This window comes from Melanerpes formicivorus, unplaced genomic scaffold (genome assembly GCF_026170545.1).
Source record: "Melanerpes formicivorus ecotype bairdi unplaced genomic scaffold, bMelFor1.0.p_v2 SCAF_33, whole genome shotgun sequence".
Lineage (NCBI taxonomy): Eukaryota > Metazoa > Chordata > Aves > Piciformes > Picidae > Melanerpes > Melanerpes formicivorus.
In genome coordinates, this window is record NW_027142385.1 from 8,407,466 (window position 1) to 8,427,065 (window position 19,600).

Genomic DNA, 19,600 nt, shown 5'->3' on the forward strand with positions numbered 1-19,600 from the left:
CATTTATTTATTCATTATTATTATTATTTCTTTGCCTTCCCCTCTTCCCCTCCCCTCCCTCCCTCCCCTTCCTGGGAGTAAAACACCGTTTGTGAGGATTTTATACATCTTAGACTTGTAATTAACATTAGAATGCCTCCTCTGGGTTGTTTTGTTTAAGCTCTATGGTACACAGCCCTCCTCTCGCGTGTGGAAGGACTCCAGAGGGCGCTTAGGGCTGTCCTTGGGGACGGGGACGGTCCAGGGACAGAGGTTCCCTGTCCGCAGAGGGCAGCAGCAGCCGGAAGGGTCCCTCCCGCTCTGCGGGGAGCGATGCTCCCGGCGCTGGAGCAGGCAGAGCCCGGCAGAGCGCAGGGTCCTCCGCGAAACCAGCCTGCGGATGGGCATCTCCAGCTGGCACGACACGCTGGGGACGGCCCCCGGCTCTGTCCCCTCTGCCCACGGCGCCGCTTGGAGGTGTCTGGTAAACCCCAGCCCGCGGCTCGGGATGGAGGAGGGCAGGCAAGAGGGGTTTGGGGTGAAAATTTGGCCGTTTGCTAAACCAGGGCTCCTAAGGTGGGAATTGTGTCCCTCGGAAGGCGGCGCCGGGGCCAAGGGTATCCCTGGCACGAATGGGGTGGGTGCAAGGGGCCGTGCCAGCCTCTCAGCAGGGCACCTGTGTCTGCTGGACACCCGCTGGAGCAGCTGAGGAGGGGTCAGAGCCTTTTTATCCCTGATCAAACCGTCTGTAAGCCTCAGATGCGACTCACCCGGGCGCCGAGTCTGCCCCGGGAGGTGCCACTGTGTCCCTTCAGCCCTCTCCCTCCGGCACCCCCCGGGACCGGCAGCCCACCCTAGGCCGACCCCACACACCAGGGGTGCACCAGCAGCCTGCAGAGCTGGGGAAGGGGGGGGTTGGGGGTCCCCTCACTTCCCAAACAGCCTCCGCACCCCACGCAAGCAGCGATGCTCCCCACACAAACCAGCACCTGCCCCTCTCTTCAGCACGCCAAACGCCCCTGCCGCCTCTGCCAGGGGCCAGCACCCCCCAGGCCACCGCAGGTCTCGGCGCCGGTCCTCGCTGTCTGCGCCGCGGCAGGGCTCTCACAGCACCATGGTGGGGATGTGGTGGGCGAGGGAGGCGGGATGGGGCACGGGCAGGGCGGGCGAGTGAGCCTGCAGGGAGGCGTTGGGGGGCCGGTGCCGGGCGCTCTTCTGGTGCGCCCGCAGCCCGGCCAGCTGCGAGTAGGCACTTTGGCAGACCTGGCACTTGTAGGGGCGCTCGCCCGTGTGCAGGCGGACGTGGTTGCGCAGCGTGGAGGACTGGCTGAAGCGGCGGTTGCAGAAGCGGCAGACGAAAGGCTTGTCCAGGGTGTGGATCCGCATGTGCGAGCGCAGGTTGCTGCGGGAGTTGAAGCCCCGGTGGCAGATGACGCAGCGCATCCGCCCCGTCGTGCTGGCCCCGCTCTCCACCCCGTGGAAATCCTCTGGGGATGAGGGAACGGTAAAGGGCTTGGAAAGGACACCCCCACCCCCCGGAGATCGAGTCCAGCCCCCTCCTCCCCCCGGCCAAACCAGGGTCACCCAGGAACGCATCCAGGTGCGTTTGGAAAGTCTCCCGAGGAGGAGGCTCCACAAGCTCTCTGGGTACAACGCTGGGTGCTGCCCTCCCTCCAGCATGGCATCTCACCCCCATCCTGACCCCCCCCAAAGGTGGTGACTGCCCTCAATAACCACCCCCTGCCCCCTGGCTGGCTGCTCACCCACAGAGGATGCCCAGGGGCAGAGGCTGCCCAGCCTGGCAGAGCAGGGTCGCAGGCTGGTACCGAGGGCTGTGGGACAGGGACAGAGCCTGGAAGGAGCTCACTTAGGTGAGGGGCACCACTCGAGACCAGCTGTCTGCCCTCTAGGTGTGCACAAAAGGCACTTTTCCCCTTCCTGGGCTGCCAGCAGAGCTGGAAGGGATGAGCACAGGAGCCCTCAGCCCACAGCCCCCTGCCCTGGGCTCTGCAGCAGCAGCAGCAGCACATTGTCCCTGCGCTGGTCCCAGCTTCTCCTGCTGCTCTGCTGGGCTCCACCCTGGCTCTCTCTGACCGGGGAGAGGGCCTGGAGAGCACAGGTGGTGTCTGGCTCTGAACACAGCATCCCCCAGAAGTGCCTGAGAGCTCTGCTGCCTGCCCTTAGAGAACTACCAAGACAAGCAGAGAGCTGAAGCCCAGGGAGAGACAAACCTCCTACAGTGGAGATCTGGGGAAAGCTCTGCCAAATGCAGCGTGGGGAGGCAGGAGCTGCATCCACCCCACAGCTCCCACTGCATCAGGGCTGCCTTTCCTCCCCTGCCCTGCTCCTCCCTGCCCTCCTGGGCCAGGCAATGGCTGCTGGGCACCATACCAGCAACAGTCATGGGCAAGCTGGCATGGAGGCCACCTCCCAGATTCCTGGGGACCTGATCAAGCTGTATGGATCTGTCTCATAGCTCCTGTATTTGTCCCCAGAGAGTTGAGGCATGGCACAGCCCCTGGAATGTCCCTGCCCCATGCCCACTCCATGGCCTCATGGCAGGGATGCTGCACCCGTGGCTGTTTCCCATGCTACCTACCATGTTTGTTCTTCTTCTGCTCCTCTTCCAGCCCTGGCACGCCTGGGATGCCCAGGAAGGTGTTGTGGGAGTTCCCATACCAGACCAGCAGCTCCTGGTCTGGAGGAATCATCTAGAAAGAGAGAAATGCAGATGGAGGTGTTGGGAGAGGGGATGAGCAGCCTCTGTGCACCTTCAGCAGGTCACTTCAGCCCTGCCCTGGCCATATCCCACCTCCTGTGAGACCCTGCTGCCATCTGGGACCTGCCAACCCTCCCCAGCAGCCCTGGGCAGGCACAGCAGGGCTGAGGCTGCAGCACTAGAGGTGCTGGCACGGCTCAGCACCGTGCACCCCCAGCACGAACCTGCTCTGGGGTCTCCCACAGGCTGGGCCACAAAATGTGACAGGCTGCAGGGCAGAGAGACAGAGCTGGGCTCCACAGGATGGAGGACCCAGAGGTCTCTGCAGCTCAGGGAGACAAAGACTTGGTGGCACACAGAGAAATAAACCACTCAGGGATCCATAAACTGCAGCATGGCACAAGGGACAGAGACCAAAGCAGGGAGCCATGACACAGAGCCCCTGCTCCACGCCCCTGCAGAGTGTTCCAGCTCTGGACAGAGCCCATCAGCCCCTGCTGCTGTAGGACATGGACAGCATCTCCCACCCCAGCCCCCTGAGGGTTGTGTGAGCAGCAGGAGGTGCAGATGCCCCAGCAAAGGGTTGGTGAGCCCAGGGGTGGCAGAGCTCAGCCGCTGCTACCAGCGAGCATGGGGTGGGTGCAAGATGCTGCCCATGTCCCACACCAAACCCAGAGCAGAGCCCAAGGAGAGCCACGGGGCCAGGGAAGGGCCTCCCACACTCCTGCATCCCCAAAATGATGCCACTCCCCCTCCCCTTGTTCCCCTGCCGTTCCTGCACTGCCGAGGGAACGCCGCTGGAGCCTCCCTCAGCACAGCTGCTGCAGGAGGGGGGATGGAGGCTCTGCCAGGGGGGATGGAGGACACCAATAACTACAGCACTTGGTAATAAAATGCACAGTCTGCCCTTTCCAGTCCCTAGAGTTAAAAATTCTCATGAAGAAGTGAGGAAGTCAACCTCTCCCTTTCTGTACCCAGAGCAGCCCAGGAGAAGGAAGCACAGCTTGCAGCTGGGCACTGGAAATGTGCCTCACAGGAAGCCCCTGGAGGCAGTGGGGGTTTGGACTTTGTGTTTTGAAGTAGAAAGGCCTCACTGAGGCTGCAAAGCAGGAATGTGGGAAGCAGGGGAAGCCAACAGCATTTAGCATCCCCAGCTGGTGCTGTTTCTCAGTGTTGTGGCTTCTTTTCCCCCTCAAAATGAGAATAGGTTTAGATTGGATCTTAGGAAGCAGCTCTTCACTGCAAGGGTGGCAAGGCTCTGGAAGATACTCATGGGAGCCACCACTGAGGGCATGCAGCAGGCATGGGGTTGTGGAAGGGAGGCAGGAGGCTGGGGGAGGTGGGGCAGGAGGTGTGAGGCTCCCTTACAGCTGGTAGGGGATGGAGGGTGGCAGTGCCCAGGCACGAAGGTGTGCTGCCCAGGGTGGGCACGGCTAAGCTCAGGCTGCTGTCCCTGTGTCCTGCCCCAGCTGCCCTTGGCTGGTGCTGAGCTGCCCATCCAGGGCCTGGGGTGAGGGAGGTGACAGGGCAGGAGAGGTCAGCAGCCAGGGGCGAGCTGCTTCAGCTCTGAGGTGCTGCATTCCTGTGCCTGTGACTGCCCTTGGGGTTAAGGAGCAGAGGGAGCCACACAAGAAAACTCCTCTCCTGCTTCTCCTTTGGGTTGGGTGCACAAACCCCAGGGAGTCTGAGCCAGGCCTTGGGTTTGGACTCTGTGTGTCCCCACATGCAGATCCTCTCCCTGCCCTGTCTGGTTGTGACCCAGCTCCTCTCACAGAGAGCTCCTTCTGCTCCCCCTGGCACGGAGAGATCCACACTGGTGCAGTGGCAGCAGGAGCACAACCAGGTGCCCACCGTGCCCAGGGAGCACAGGAGAGAGTGACAGCAGCCACCCTGCAGCCTCACTGCCACCCCATGGGCACTCCCAACATCTCAACGCCGTTGCTTGTGCAGAGGGAATTCAACTCATCCTGCTCTGGCACTCAGTGCTGCAGCCCTGGGAGCAAGCCTGTGGCTCTACCACGGCGGCAGGAGACCTCCACACCTCCCCAGCCCCAGCCCTGCGCACACAAGCTGGGAGGAAGACTCCTCTACTGCCGATTAAACCGCGGCTACCTGGGAGCATTTTACTTCTTTGCATAATTTAAGAGCAGTAATAAAGAGCAATTAAGCTGCTGTCACCGCAGGCGCAGCTGCTGCCGGGAGCGGCGGGGCTGGGTACAGCTGAAGCCGGCAGGGGGGTGTCCAGGCTGGGGAGAGCAGCGCAGGAGCGCTCAGCGCTCTTGCAGGGCCGCACAGGGAAAGGCAGCGGAGCCCCGGGAGGCACCCAGGAGTCTCCCGCAGCGGGAGAGCAGAGCTGCCCTCCCCTTCCCCACCCACTCGCCTGTCCCATCCCACTGCGGCAGTCCCACACCCAGCCCCGGTGCTGGCTCCACGCAGGACTGGGCCATGGTCCTGTGCCATGGAACATTCCAGCATCTGCTCCTCTGCAAGCCAGCAGAGGAGCCTGGATAGATCCAGGAGCTGCCCTTGCCCACGGAACCAGCAGGGCACTTCCCTTCCCCAGCCAAGAGCCTCACCCAGCTGCCAGGGACCCTGCACCCCTGCGAGTGAGAGCCTGGCCCCGAGAGAGGGACAGGGCCCCTGGCACGGGGTGGGAGAGGTCTCCTCACACGACTCTAAGCCAACACACCTGCCCAGCCACCTGCCCAGGCCACCACCTTCCTCCAGCTGCAGCAGCATGTGCTGGTGGGGACACTGCTCACAGGCAGAGCTGGTCCCCAGTGCCACAGCACCAGCACTGCCTGACTTGTACACACAGAGCATCCCCACCGCCAGGGAGCTGGGCACCAACCTCCATCCCAGCACCTCCCAGGGGCCTTCACCCCTCAGCCCAGCAGCCTGTGCCCAGGGACATCCCTGGGACCCAGCACCTGCACCGGGCCAGCACCCACCACTGCCTCACAGGAGCACACAGATGAGCTGCTCAGGATGAGTCCCTTCCTCATAGCCCTGCTGTGGAAAGCTTGAGGCACAGCTGCACCAGCACCACTCCCTGCCCAGCTCCACGCCTGGCTCCCTGCCCACTTCAGCAGGTCCTTGCCTGGCTCCTGCAGCCAAGACCCTCCTCTCATGATCCTTTTCCAGCCAGAGCCACTCATGACCCTCTGTCAGAGTCAGGCACAGCCTGTTCTCAGCACCTTGGCTTCACAGAACCACCCCCCCCACGGCCCCCCCAGGCTTTCCCCTGCTACAGAGAAGCACAAAAATTGCCATTTTTCAGAGCACCAAAGCCCTGCTGCTGCCCAAAGCTCCTCCTGGCCCAGGGCTGCAGCTCTGCTCATGCTTTGCACCCCAAACCCAACCCGGGCAGCAGAATCCACCCCATGATGCCCACCACAACAGGGCAGAGGGGAGAAGAGCCCTCTGGTGCTCCCTGAAGCCTGCTCAATGAGCCCTGCGGCGGCAGCCACCTGTCCCAGCAGGTCTGGGTGCCAGGGACAGCAAAGCTGCCACCCCAGCACCAGCCCAAAGCACAGGGAAGGGTCTGGGGGGTTGGGGGGTCTCAGCCCCCTGCTCTGCTCCTGGCCCTGCTTACCTCGATGGCCTTGTAGAAGATGCTGTTCCCGATCTGGACCACCTCCAGGTTCTGCTCCTGCTCGTTCCGCGCACATTTGATGTAGGTCATCCAGCTGCGGTGGTCCTCCTGGCTGGCATCGATGAAGTACCTCACTGTGCCATCCTCGTTGAAGACCTGGGTGGGGGAGGGAGCAGCTGCTAGAGATGCTGCCCACAATGAGCACCTCCTGCCTCGGGGATAAGGTCCCTGACTGGGGACGAGCTCGCAGCCGGGGTGGCTTCAGATCTGAGACTCTGCCGGCAGCCAGGAGCTGCCCAAACCCTTCCTGCGCCTGGGTCTGGGCCGTGTGCCTGCAGCGGGGGTGCAGAAGGCTGCTCTGCTGTCCTTGGGTGGGCACACCTGGCTCATGCCCACCCGGCAGCTCCCTGCCTCAGTTTCCTTCTCGGCAGAGCCTCACCAGCAGCTGGGCCCCGAAGGGGCTCTGCAGCCTTCCTGCAGCTGGCTGTAGGGAGAGGACATCCCCGGGTGCAGAGGGAAGGCGCCCGGCGGCGCTGGCCCCGGGGGGAGATGCTTTTCGGGATGGCAGGAAAGGTGAAAGGAGTTTCTGTTAGTCATGAAGTTGTGATAATAAACAATAATTCCAGAGCGTGAGTCTGACACTCAGGCACCACAAAAAACCTGAGGAAAAGCTCTGCTAGCTGAGCACTGATGTGGGGTGTCCTGGCGGCTCAGACCCCCCAAAAGCCACAGCTCCCCTCGGGGTTAGCCACACCGGAGCTGGGACAAAGGGGGAGGTTTCACCCCCGTGCAGGGCAGCTGTGATCCTGCTGCATGGGACATGAGCAGCGGCTTTTGGGGGGCCCCTCCGAGAGCAGGCTGCACCCCGGGGGGCTGACCTCAAGGGTCTCCTCACCCCGCCTGCCCCGGAAGCAGCCAAATCTTTGTGTGAACAGAGAAACTGAGGCACGGCACGGGTGCCCGCGGGCACAAACGCCCAGGACAGAGCCCCCGGCCCCGGCACCCCGGGCCAGCCGGGACTGGGGGTACGGGGAGGGCGAGGGGCGTCGTTACCTCCCACATGAGGTTGTTGTTCTTGCACAGGTCCACATGCTCCGGGGAGATGACCCTGCCCGTGAACGGTCCCATCTCCGTGCCGGCCTTGATCCAGGTCTTGGAGAAGATGCCGAGCCCTTCCCCGGGGATGGAGCTCTGGGCGATGATCACCTCCGACGGCAGCACCAGGCTGGACAACTTCTGCACCTCTGCGGGTGGGCACAGGGCTCGCAAAAGGCACCCTCCGCCTTCCACCCCACCACCGCCCCGCTCCACGGGGGAAGGACCGGGGTGCCCGGGCAGGAGGGAGAGAGCAGCGGGGACCCCCCCTTCCCCCCGCCTCCCCTCCCCAAATCCCGGGACTGAGCCTTTTAAACGCCCAACCGAGCTCCTACAAAGCGGTACAAGGTCCCCCCCGGGGGCATTGAGCAGGTACCTGGGAAAAGCAGCCCGGGCTGGGCGAGGGAGCGGGGCTGAGAAAGGAGGTTAAATGGTGTCTATTTCGGCCCATCCAGCAATTTGTCATGCTGTTAAAGTGATCTGCATTCATTAAACTCAACTAGAAAGAAATTGCTAATTCTAAATTCATTAGTCCTTTAGGAATGCTGTAGCGCTACATTGTGCCTGAATGGGGCAAGGGCTTGTTTAAAAGGGCCCAGGAATTCCTCTTACAAAATGGGGAGATGAGATGGTTGACATATCGTGAATGGAAATGGAATTAGCCTTCATGGTAAATTAAGAGAGGAACAGAAATCCGAGAGGGGGAAAAGGGAGCCGGGACGCCCCGGCGATGCCGGCCCGAGAGAAAAGATATTGTGTGAATGCGGGGCGACCCCGGCCCCCCCCCACCCCCGGCCCCCTCCTCAGCCCGCGGTTTAAGTGGGAACTTTCTCAGGTCAAGCCCAAGTTAACCAAATGAATTTAAAGCCCCTTCTTCCCCAGTCAACTGCTATTACACGCCTGGGGAGAGCGGGGCACCGGCGGCCGCAGCCCGCACCGGGCACCGGGGGCCCGGCCCTGGGCTCGATGTGAGGGTCCAGGGGGTCGGGGAGAGTCCGGGGGGTGTCCGGTTCTGCCACTCACCTCCGGAGAAGGACTGAGCCAGGACCTCTGCCGTGAAGGCTGTCTTGGGGCTGCTCTTCTCCTCGAAGAGCTGCTCGCCCAGGACGTTTCTCCAGCGGCCGTAGAGGAAGCTGTGGAGGATGTCGGAGGTGATCACCTCGGCCAGCGACAACCCCTGCGGCTTCAGCCCAGGCTTCAGCACCAGGGCTTCGGCCGGGAGCACCGAGCCCATCATGGGGGCGAGGCGGCGGCGGGCGGGCCGGGCTCCGTAAGGCTCGGCGGCTCCCGCCCGGCTATATATGAGCTTCATTGACCCTCCTAATTGGTTATTAATGACCTTCCCTGACGTTGGCGGAGAGACTGAGGCTGCCTGAGCCAGGCGAGCCGTCGGAGCCCCCCCCACAACCCCCTCCCCTTCCCCTCCTTCCCTCCCCTCCCCGGGGGTGGGGTGGTTGGAGGGAGGGAGTGACACGGCGAGCACATACACACATCTACACGCACATGTACACAGACACACACCTACACACACAGACACACGCACCGCCTCCGACCCCCGCACCCTCGGCCCGGGCTAAGCCAAACTCAAGCACCTGCCCCCGCCCAGGGTAGGAAAAAACCACAACGAAATGCCCCCGCCGGTGCCCCACGGACAGGCCGCACCTTCGGGCACGGTCCCGCACAGCCCCGCTCCCCGCACTCGTTTTGGGCTTTAAACGCAGAGCTCCGGGGCCGCTGAGCTTTACAACGAATTCGGTGGCCCCGACGCCTCCAGCCCCCGGCGCACGGCGGCGTTTGGTCCCCGAGGCCCCGGAGGAACGACCGGGGCTTCCTCCGAGGGTGCCGAACCTCCGAGGCTCCCAGCTGCCCTCCCGTACCCCCGGCCCGGAGCGGCAGTACCGGAGGCACCGGGAGGAGACGGAGCTGCTCCACCAAACCCCGAGGAGGGTCTACGAGCGCCCGGGACTGGTCTCTGCTTGCGCACAGGGCCAGCCTCGACCAGCTGGTCCCTAACACCGAATCCTCGTTGCGTTTCCCCGGCCAAAGAGGCAAAGGCCGGGAATTGTGCTCACGAGTCAAAGGGGGTGGCGAAACGGATCCCCCCCCCTACATCCCCGCAATGACACTTGTGTCCTGCTGCGGCCCCCCAGGGCCAGATCCTCACCCCGGGGGATGCTGCATCATCTCTGGGGTCTTTGCTACCGCAGCACCCCCGGATCCGCAGCCAAAAATATCCCAGCGGCCAGACACGGTGCTAAGATCACCCTGCCCGACCAGAGCCCTCCGAGCCCCGCAGCCAGCCCTGTCCCCAAGGAAGGCGGCACAGGAGCGATCCCCTCAAACGCGACGCTCCCTTCCCTCAGGGCCCGCAGCTTTGCCTGCTCAGCAAAGGGTTAATCTTTCCTGGATTTAAACCCAGTCCTGCTGTGTCGGAGCTTAGAGCCCTCTCCTCAGCCTTGTTCTTTTGATTTTCATGGGGACGAGGGGCTCTAAAAGGCTAGGGTGGGGGGTGGAAGAGGTGCCCCCAAATTCCTTCAGCGCTCCAAGGCCGGCTCTTGTGCCCCCAAACCCCCCAGGCAGCCCCGCTGCGTCCAGACCGCTCTAGGAGAAGGAGCCAGGCGCAGCCAGGACCCCAGCCCGCTCCCGGGTGGGTATTTTATAGGGTGAGGCTGCCGGGCGGCGCAGGGACCACCTGCAGAAAATAATGGCACAGCCCGGGGGTAAATATTTCATTAACCCGAGCAGGGAAGAGGCACAAATGTCAGGAATCAGCCCCAATCTGCAGGTTCCGAGGAGGTCTGCCCGGAGAGAGGCAGCGCTGCCCTAGGGAGGAGGTTACGAACCTGGCAGGCTGCGGGAGGCTTTTACCACGCAAAACAAAACAAAACGACAAACCCAGACAAACCAGAAGTTTGGTTTAAGGTTGGGGTTGGTTTTATTCTATTTTATTTCTTAACTTTGGCCGCGGGGGGCAGGTGGGAATATTTCAGCTCTGCTCCCTGAAACGCATCAGGTGGAAATCTTCCACCCCGCGCAGCTTCTGACATCCTCCTCGGGTCCCTTTTGTTTGTTTGTTTGTTTATTTATATCAAGAAACACAGCCAGCCTCGAGTTATCCCGGGACGAAATTAAAACAGAGGCTCTAAAACCTCTCTTGGCCGCTCCAGTGCCGGGGCGGGGGGGGGACTGCGGGGAGGGGAGTAATGGAGTGGGAAGGGAGCGGGGGGAAAAAAAGGTAGGGGAGGGGAAAAAAAAAAAGATAGAGGGGTAAAAAAAAGGGTGGGGAGGGGGGAAAAAGGGTGGGAGAAAAAAAGGTAGGGAGGAAAAAAAAGGTAGGGAAGGGGGAAAAAAGGTAGGGAGGGAAAAAAAGGTAGGGAAGGGGGAAAAAAGGTAGGGAAGGGGAAAAAATAGGTAGGGAAAAAAAGGTAGGGAGAAAAAAAAGGTAGAGAGAAAAAAACCCCAAAGCAAGACACAACCAAACCCCTTCCATTTTCTGCGTGGTTTTAAATATCCCCAGCTGTTTCCCAAAGCTTCTTCCCCGCTCCTCGGAAGGTGCTTTGCTGTATCCACCCCACACGCACCCTCCCTCCCTCCCTCCCTTCCTTCTCGTTTCTCCCTCTCTTCTTCTTCTTCTCCTCTTTTTTTTTAATATCGGCGCTCTCCCTCCTTTTTAACATTTAAGAGGAAACAAGTTTAATATTCATGGCTGTTAATAGAGAAGGGCCATTATCGCCGCCCCATTGTTCTGAGCCCCGCACAATGCCGCTCGTATTTTCATGTGTATATTCCCAAAGTTCCTTCTGAGCGTTTAGTGAGCACTTTAATATTCATGGGTGTTAATAGAGAAGCCCTCAGTATATTGGCATATTGTTGGGAGGTGTACATATTGGTCTGACTTTGAATAGCCACAGTCCTCTTTTCTTTTGCTCTGTTTTGCAGGGTTGATGGGCCAGGAGTAAATGGGCATTTTTTCCCCCCCGTCTCCCCCTTACAGAGAGAACATCTTTATTCCAGTCCCAGACTTTCTGGTTTCCCATTCAGGACCCTCAGAAATAATGTCAGGCAGAAGAAAAGTGGAGCAAATCAATCTTTCATGGTCTTTTTGAGACCAATTTGACATCCATGGACTCTTCTTTTCTTTCACAGCCTACAAGGGGATGGTCAGGATCTGGACAAGGTTGGGGTCTGATGAGGGGAGACATGGGATCATAATGCAGCAAAGAGAGAAAAGAAAAGCAAAACAAGAAAAGATTGCAGGGATGGGGTGATGGAGGAAAAATGAGGGTGAATGACAGTGCAAGAAAGGAGATTAGAGCCCAGCAGCTGCTTTTTGGGGGGCGGGGGGGAGGGGGGGAGCTCTCTCCCCTCTTCCAGCCCTTCCCATGAATAGGATTTGAACAGAGCGGAGATTGATTTATAGTTATTGCAGTTGAACATTTATTGCTCTTAAAGAGTGGCGGGGAGAAAAGAGAGAAAAGGGGCTTGAAAAGCTCCTTTCTGTATTAAAGAGGTATCAAATGAAGACTGCTGAGATAATATACAGTGGCCAATGGGAATTTGATTTGCTTTAAAATTTAACTCTTGTGGGGCCGCCGCCGAGGGCCGGGGCTGGGAACGGGACTGGGGCCGGGGCCGGGAGCGGGGCCGGGCGCTGCCATCCGACGTTCGTTGCTGTACCGCTGCAAACTGCCGGCGGCGACCGAAAAGATCCTCCCGGGCGCGGCTGCTGCCGCGGAGTAATGAGAATAATTAATATCATTTCTGCCCTTATTGCGATATACGGATTGTACAATTTTGTTTGTTTGTGGGTTGTTGGTTTTTTTTTTGTCTGTAAGGGAGGGGTGAAGGCAGGAGGGATGCGGAGCTGCGAAACAACCTGCTCCGGGAAGAGCGGAGCTGAGTTTTCCTGCCCTAAACACGGAGGTTTCTCCTCTCCGGCAGCAGAAACGCGATCGCAGCCGAGTCCCCCCGGGCGCAGAAAGGAGCCCATTGTTCAGGGGGGTTCTAGAAATACATTTTTAGCGGTGATTGAAAGCTCCCTTCTCGTTTGAACTCGAGAAGAAAGTCCCTGGCAGGGAAGAGCATCCCCCCTCTCCCCCCCCCCCCCCCCCTTCCCTCTGCCCCAACATCTGTTTGGAGCAATCCAGGCTCTAGGGCAGAGCCGGGCTTTGCCCCCTCCCAAAGTCATTAAAAAGATATTAGTTGAGCTGAGAAAAGTCCAGCGCAGCCCCCCCGGACCCGCGGCGGTGTGTGTGTCATTAAAGGCGAATTGGGATTTGCCAGAGCTAACACCAGGCGAAGGGACGAGCGGGGTCCGAGCTGAAAAGCTCCGCGCTGCCGGCCGCCCCCCGCCCGCTGCCCGGCGCCCTGGAGCCCGAGGCCGGCGAGGCGCTGCCGGTCCGACCTCATCACCTGCCCCCAGCGCCCCGCCGAGCGCCGCGGGAAGGAAGGGCAGCGGCGGCCGGAGCCGGGCCGCGGGCAGGGGCTCTCAGCTGCTCCGGCTGCAGCCCCCGCACCTCCACGCCGGCTGCAAGTGCCCCGGGAGCCGGAGGGAAGGCGGGGATGGCGGGGGGAGCGGGCAGGAGGGATCATGGCAGCCCCGCGGGTGCCGGGGAGCCGGGGCAGGAGGGATCATTGCACCCCTGCGGCTGCCGCAGGAGCCAGGCGCCTCCGAAGTTGCTAAATGTGTCATTTATTAAAGCATTCAGGGGGCTTTTCTTTGGCGTTTGCTTGCAAACTCACAAAGGCCGAGCTGCTGTTTGGGGGTCTTTTCTGATGGAAAAAGGGCTCGGAGACCCCCGGCACAAAAGAAATCCTGGCAGTGTTTTCAATGGCCGGGACTCAATGAGGGGGACCCTGCGCGCAGCGGGCGGGGGCGAGGGGCCGCCCGGTGCTGCCTGAAAGGCAGGCCTGAATGTAATGGGGAGATCTGCGTTTATTTGTTGGGATCACATTTAATTAGCTTAGTACAACCCTTGAAAGACAAAGGGACCTCAATCTGGATCCAATCTGAAGCTCGTTTGGAGAGCGAGGGCTCCTGGAAAAGTCAAAAGAGAGAAAGGAGAAAGAAAGGGGAGGCTGGGAGAGAAAGGGGCTGGGGGCCCAGCCAGGTGACTGGCACGCGTGAAACAAGGGGGCCTTTTGGGCACAAGGCAGGGCTCAAAAGGGAGGGAGGAAAATAGCCTCTTCCTCAGGTTTTACCTACTTAAACCCCCTGAAGGGGCCGGAGCTGAAAAGCCTCAATAGGGGCTAAGGAGGCTGCAAAGCAAACAGCGGCGCTGGAGAGGGGGCTCCGGCCCTGCCGCCGCCGCAGTTGGCAGCGCTCGGTTATGGGAATGTCCCCAAATGTTACCTGCGCCGGAGCAGGAGGCGTGGGGGGACGAGGGGATGATGCTCCTGCACTGGGGAGTTCAGTGGGCTGTCTGCTCCCTCATGTCCCCTTCACAGAGTGAGACACCACCCCCACCCCGAGCCTCCACCCTGTCCTTTGTGCCCCACACAGCACCTCTGCCCCACTGCTTGGGGTCCTGGATGGCCTGGAGAACCGAGCAGAGGTCCCCATGAGTACATCCCTCAGTCTAGGGTAGCCCCTGGCAGCCCCCTTCCCTGTTTCAACGCAGGGCACACACAGGTGGGTGGCACGGAGGACGTGCTGCCACCTCCCCAGGGACAAAAAGGACAGAGGCTGTCCCCAAGCTGCCACATCCCCGGGCTGGAGCTGAAGGGATCCTTATCCCCCTCCAAAGCTCTCTCTGTCTGTCCCTGCTTTCCTTTAAGGGACAGCAGGGAGGGGTTGGGGTGCCCCTGAGCCGTGCTGACCCCTGGGTGGGTGCCTGGCAGCTCCGGGCAGGGGGGGTTGGTGTGGGGGAGCTGTGACCCTCCCCGTCAGCGCCGCAGGCCCTCGGAACCCGGCGGATGATTGCGTAGCTCGCAGAGGAGCTCCGGGGCTTTATTTGCCTCCATTTCACTCTGCGGGAGGCCGCGGAGCGAGCAGCGATGCTGAGTGCTCTTCCCTCGCCTCTCCCTCCCCTTCTTGCCTTTTTTTCCCTTGCCTTTTTTTCCCATTTTTAAGCACCAGTTCCAGGCTTATTTTTGCGAGGGGTCACAGAGCACAAAAGCAAAGAGGGGAGGAAAGAAAAAGCATCACCTTCCCTGCTGCATCCGACGGCTCCAGGCTGCAGCCGGCTGCTTGGCAGGGCTCAGGAGACCCCCAAACCAACCCTGGCTGTGGCAAATCCTGGGGGCTGCTCCTTGGCCACCGCTGTGGTGCTGCAGCTTGGCCAGCAGGGCCAGGGGCACCAGGCAGCTGGATGCCAGCACCCACCGAGGCAGCCCTGGCACCGTGGGGCCCTGGCTGAGCTGCTGGGAAACGCTGAGGGTGAAACAACCTCCCAGCAGGGTTCCTGCCCACGACCAGAAGCGATGGCCGGGGGTGAGCAACCTCCTTGGAGCAGGGGAGTGCTCCCAGGGGTCCTGGGGAGGCTGGGCTGAGGGGACCAACCTCAGCCCCTGCTTGCTTTCGCTCACCTCCGAGGTGTCTGCAGCCCAGGCTGGATGCCAGAGGTGCTTCCCGTGTTACAGCATCCTCCTGGAGCACGCAGAGCAGGAGGCAGTGAGGGGGGACTTGGACTGGAGAAGCAGGGAAACCTCTGCACCTTTTCCTGTCCTCTGGCAGTGAGCTGGGGATGGGACAGTCCTGTCCCACCACCACCTCCTGCATTCCACCACTCTCTGCAGCACCTCACCACTGTCACTCCTGTATCCCACTCCCCTCTCTCCCACATCCCACATCCTTCTCTCCCACAGCAGCAGATCCAGCTGCCAGGCTGGGACCCACAGTGGAGACTGCTCTGAGACAGGGCCTGGAGGAAGGCAGCAGCCAGGGCACTGTGTGCTGCCCAAGAGGAAGGGGGTGGGGTGTGTGGATGAGCCCCACTGCTCCTCTCTCTGCTCCCCATGCTGGCTGTGCTGCTCCATGGGCTGACAGCCATGGGGGGACTGCAGCAGCCAACCTCAGGAGGTGGCAGCTAAGGCTGGGCAGAGCTGGCATCCAAGTGTTCAGCCACAGCCTCCATGGAGCACTTCTGGGCACAGCCCAAGAGCGGCAGGAGCCAAGGTGGGGTTGGAGAAGCAGCAGCCCGGCTGGGACCTCACAACCACCTATCTGTGTGTGTCCAGAAGCTCCATGTTCCATCTCCCAAGCCCTCCCTCCAACCACAGTGCCTGGCACCCAGCTTACAGTAACTCTGCTGCTGCTTTGATGCAATTAAATATTTAAGAGTTGGAGAATTAAACCCAAGCCCCACGCCTGCTTGTCTCTTTCAATAATCGCTCTGGGTTGGCTCTCCACGTCCATAATGTGCTTGGTGCTCGGAGCAGGCACAATTAAAGTATTTTTGACTGTCTTCAAGTCTCTCTCTGCTCCCAGAAGAGCCTTTGCCTGCTCAAGACACCCCGAGTGCAGAGCACAGGAGAGCACCGAGGGCAGGGTGAGCCCAGAGAGGGGCTCTGGGGCTGGGGCTTCTCAGGCTGCTGCTCAGAAATGGTTTGCAGAAGGACCACGGCAAAGGTCTGCTTGGAAATGAATCTCTGTGCCCGCAGGGCGAGCTGGGTGCCACCCAGCCTGGGGGGCCAGAGGGGCTCATACCCTGCCGTGAAAGGTGCACCACAGGACAGAACTGTGCTGTGGGGAGCGAAGCTGCTCTGTGCCTGAGCCAAGGCAGCAGGAGAAGGATGGAATTCGATTTGCAGAAGACAGGAAAGAGCTGGAGCCCAGGAGCCAGGGCTGGGGACCTCCTGCCAGGGCACTCACCTGGGATGGACTTGTGGTGATGCAGAGGCAGAGCCTTCCCTCTCCCATGGGAGCTCCTCGCTGGCCTCTTGGGCATGGCCCTGTGCTGGGAGCTGGTCCCCTGCAAGGTGGAATAGGCTGCACTGTCCCCACCACCATGCATGGACCCCAGAGCCCCAGACATGCCCCACATCACACCAGCACCTTGGGGACCTGTCCTGCCCCTTGCAGTGTGCAGCTCCTGCCCCGGGGCAGCCAAACTCTCCCTGCCACAGAAACTCAGTCGCTGCCTCCTGCACCTGCCTGGGGATGGAACTGGCCCGGAGCGGAGCAGGAGCCTCCGTTCCCCTCGCAGACCACAGACCTGGCCTGGAGGCACCACAGCAGCTTCGGGGCCAGAAGACACAAGGAGCTGCCTACAGACCCGGGAGAGAAAGGTGAGGTGCTCTGGGGAGGGACTGACCACCACAGCAGCCCCCAGGACCCCCTGGACAGCCAGAGGCCAGGCTGGAGCAGGGTTTGGAGCACCCCAGAGCTCAGCAGCTCCTCGGGAGGTGCCAAGGAGTCTCTTCCCCTCCTGCCCTGCCCCTCTCCAGCCCACCACGGACTCACAGCAGCAGCAGCAGAAGTTTAATGGCTGTGGCCCCTCCACCCCGAGCAGGCAGCAGTAATGGAGAGCAAATTGCTGAACTTGGGAAGGTTTCAAGCACTTTATCCTCGCAGGCCACCAGACTGCTGCCGAACCCCCAGCTCTGCAGGCACCATCTTAATGACAGGCCAAATTTCCAAAGGCTTGCAAACTATTTTCTTCTGCTGCCTCCCCCTCCCCTCCCAATAAAAGGTTGCATCAGAAAGAGATATTTCCATAATTTATAGTGGGGAATCTCAGAGGGGAGAGCCTCTCATCTGTACTTACAGATACATTTGAGGAAATGCATCCTCCCCCAGCCCCGCGCCATTTACGACCACTGGCACGAGCTGTAATGCTCAGAGTCTTCAATTAAGGGGACACCTTTGGGTTCATTATCACACAATTGCTCCCTGTGAACCATGCCAAATGCTGTTTTGGCACAGAGCTTGGGAGATGAATTAGAAGGAAGTCTTCTCGGTAATGCCCTCTCCCAATTCCCATCAGCAGCCTTTATGCCCTCCTCCAGCCATTTTTTTTTCCCCTACCCCCCCCCCTCCCCTCTTTCCAAGTGGCTTTTACTATCCCATCTCTCACTGTCTCTCTTGATTCTCTGGAGGTATATTTAGAGATGCTGCATCTCCTTTTCTTCCGGCTCTCAACATGCCTCCAGCCCTCGGCTCTGCAGATGGGATCCTGGCTGCCTCCTCCCCGCCCCATCTGTGAGCCCCTGCAGCTGGCTGGGCAGCAGGCAAGGCAGCAGAGTCAGGCTGGGGGAGCACAAGCCTCCCCTTTCGTCAGGAAAAGGAGCTCTGGAGGAGCCAGGGCCAGGGAGTCAGGGAAGGGGTTGGGTTGGAAGGCAGCTTGAAGATCAGCCAGCTCCAACCCCCAGCCACGGGCAGGGACAGCTCCCAGCAGCCCAGGCTGCTCAGGGCCTCATCCAGCCTGGCCTTCAGCAGCTCCAGGCAGGGGGCAGCCACAGCCTCCCTGGGCAGCCTGTGCCAGGGTCTGCCACCCTCACTGTAAGATCTTCATCTCCAAACTCAGCCTGGCTGCAACCAGAGGTTGCTGCTCCATAACAGATCCAAGGCTGAGGATGGTCCCAGCTCCAGGGACCCTGTTTGAAAGGAAGCTGCAGGGTAGGAGCAAATCCTGGATGGGTTCAGCCCCAGGGCTGTAGCAAAGCAGCAAGTTCAGAGGACTGAATCCCCACGGCTGGAGGTGTTTCCAAGGGGCAGAGATCCATCTGGGGTGAGAGCATCACAGAATTGTTTTGGCTGGAGGAGACCTTTGAGATCACTGAGTCCAACCCCAGGCCCAGCACCACCGAGTCTGGTGCTGAACCATGGCCCCCAGCACCACATCTGCACACCTGGGCACTCCACCACTGCCCTGGGCAGCCTGCTCCAGGCCTTGACAACCTTCTCAGGGAAGAAACTGATCCCCATGCCCGACCTAAGCCTCCCCTGATGCAACTGGAGGCCATTTCCTCTTCTCCTCTCCCTCGTTACCTGGGAGAGGAGACCAACCCCCAGCTGGCTCTGGGCTGCTTTCAGGGAGCTGCAGAGGGCAAGGAGCTCTCCCCTCAGCCTTGTCACCTCCACACTGAACCCCCCCAGCTCCCCCCTCCCCAGCCCTGTTCTCCAGGCCCTTCCCCAGCCAACCCCCCCAAAAACCACCAACATCCAACCCAATAAAACCAATATCCAACCCCCCCAAACAACCAACATCCAACCCCAAAACCATCAACATCCAACCCCCCAAAACACAACATCCAACCCCCCCCAAACAACCAATATCCAACCCAATAAAAAACAATATCCAACCCCCCAAAACAATATCCAACCTCCCCCCAAAAAAAACAATATCCAACCCCCCCAAAATATTCAACCCAATAAAAACCAATATCCAACCCTCCCCCAAAACCAACATCCAACCCCAAAAAACCTAATATCCAACCCAATAAAAACCAATATCCAACCCCCCCAAACATATCCAACCCCCCAAGCCCAATCTCCAACCCAACTGAAGCCCCCCAAGCACAGCCAGGAAAACCTTCAGCACATTTCCAGCAGGAGTGGGGGGAGTTTGGGGGGGGCTTGGAGGGGTTTGGTGGAAGGGAAAACCTAAAAGCTTTGCTTTTGGGGCTTTGGCTTCTTCTTCTTCCCTCTCTTTTTCTCCTTTAGAAGAGAACATTTTGGGTTCTCTGCACAAGAAACAACCTAAAAAGAACAAACCACCTTGGGACAGCACCAAGGAGGAGGAGGAGGAAATCATCTCCTCCCTTTTATTGCAGCCAAACCCAGGGGTGGTTAAGACTAAGGGGAGGGGGGGGAGGGGGAAAAAATCAGTTGTCTAAAAGTCATTTGACAAATATTAGATAACACACAAAAAACCAACATCAAAAAATAGATTTCAGGTGGAAATTCAACCTCCCCCCCAAAAAAAAATCCCCAACCCCCCCAAAGGCAAAATGAAACAACAGCAACAGCAACACCGCCCTGGGGGGCACAGAAAGCAGGTCCCAGCTTTGCTTTTTTGTCCCCCCCCCAGGTTTGAGTCTGTTCCACACTGCTTTGGGTTTTGGTTTAAAATTAATTTAATGATTTATTTATTAATTACTATTTTTAGTCTTTTTTTTTTTTTGGGGGGGGGAGGGGGTTTAAAGGTTCATTTTCATATGAAAAAATAACAACTTTGGGTCTGTGGCTGAGAGGAGAGGAAGAGAGGTGAGGAACACACACAGCCCCCACCCCACCCCCCCCAGGACCCAAAAAGGTTTGGGCTGGGTTT

The 19,600-nt window shown here is 59.8% G+C and overlaps 1 protein-coding gene across 1 annotated transcript; it reads right to left on the reverse strand.

Annotated features, from left to right (window-relative positions):
- Positions 1-1,022: 1,022 nt before the first annotated feature.
- PRDM12 (PR/SET domain 12) lies at positions 1,023-8,625 on the reverse strand. The gene is made up of 5 exons (XM_068156006.1): positions 8,412-8,625; positions 7,347-7,537; positions 6,294-6,449; positions 2,579-2,690; positions 1,023-1,466 (listed from the first exon to the last, which is right to left on the reverse strand). Exons 1-5 carry the CDS (start codon positions 8,623-8,625, stop codon positions 1,084-1,086), a joined length of 1,056 nt encoding a protein of 351 aa, XP_068012107.1. The 3' UTR covers positions 1,023-1,083.
- Positions 8,626-19,600: the final 10,975 nt, after the last annotated feature.

Coding starts and splice junctions, on each gene's coding strand:
- PRDM12 (XM_068156006.1), bottom strand. CDS start 8,625: ATGATGGGCTCGGTGCTCCCGGCCGAAGCCCTGGTGCTGAAGCCTGGG. Junction 7,538..8,411: donor GGCTCAGTCCTTCTCCGGAG/GTGAGTGGCAGA, acceptor GCCCACCCGCAG/AGGTGCAGAAGTTGTCCAGC. Junction 2,691..6,293: donor TCTTCTACAAGGCCATCGAG/GTAAGCAGGGCC, acceptor CTCTCTTTCTAG/ATGATTCCTCCAGACCAGGA.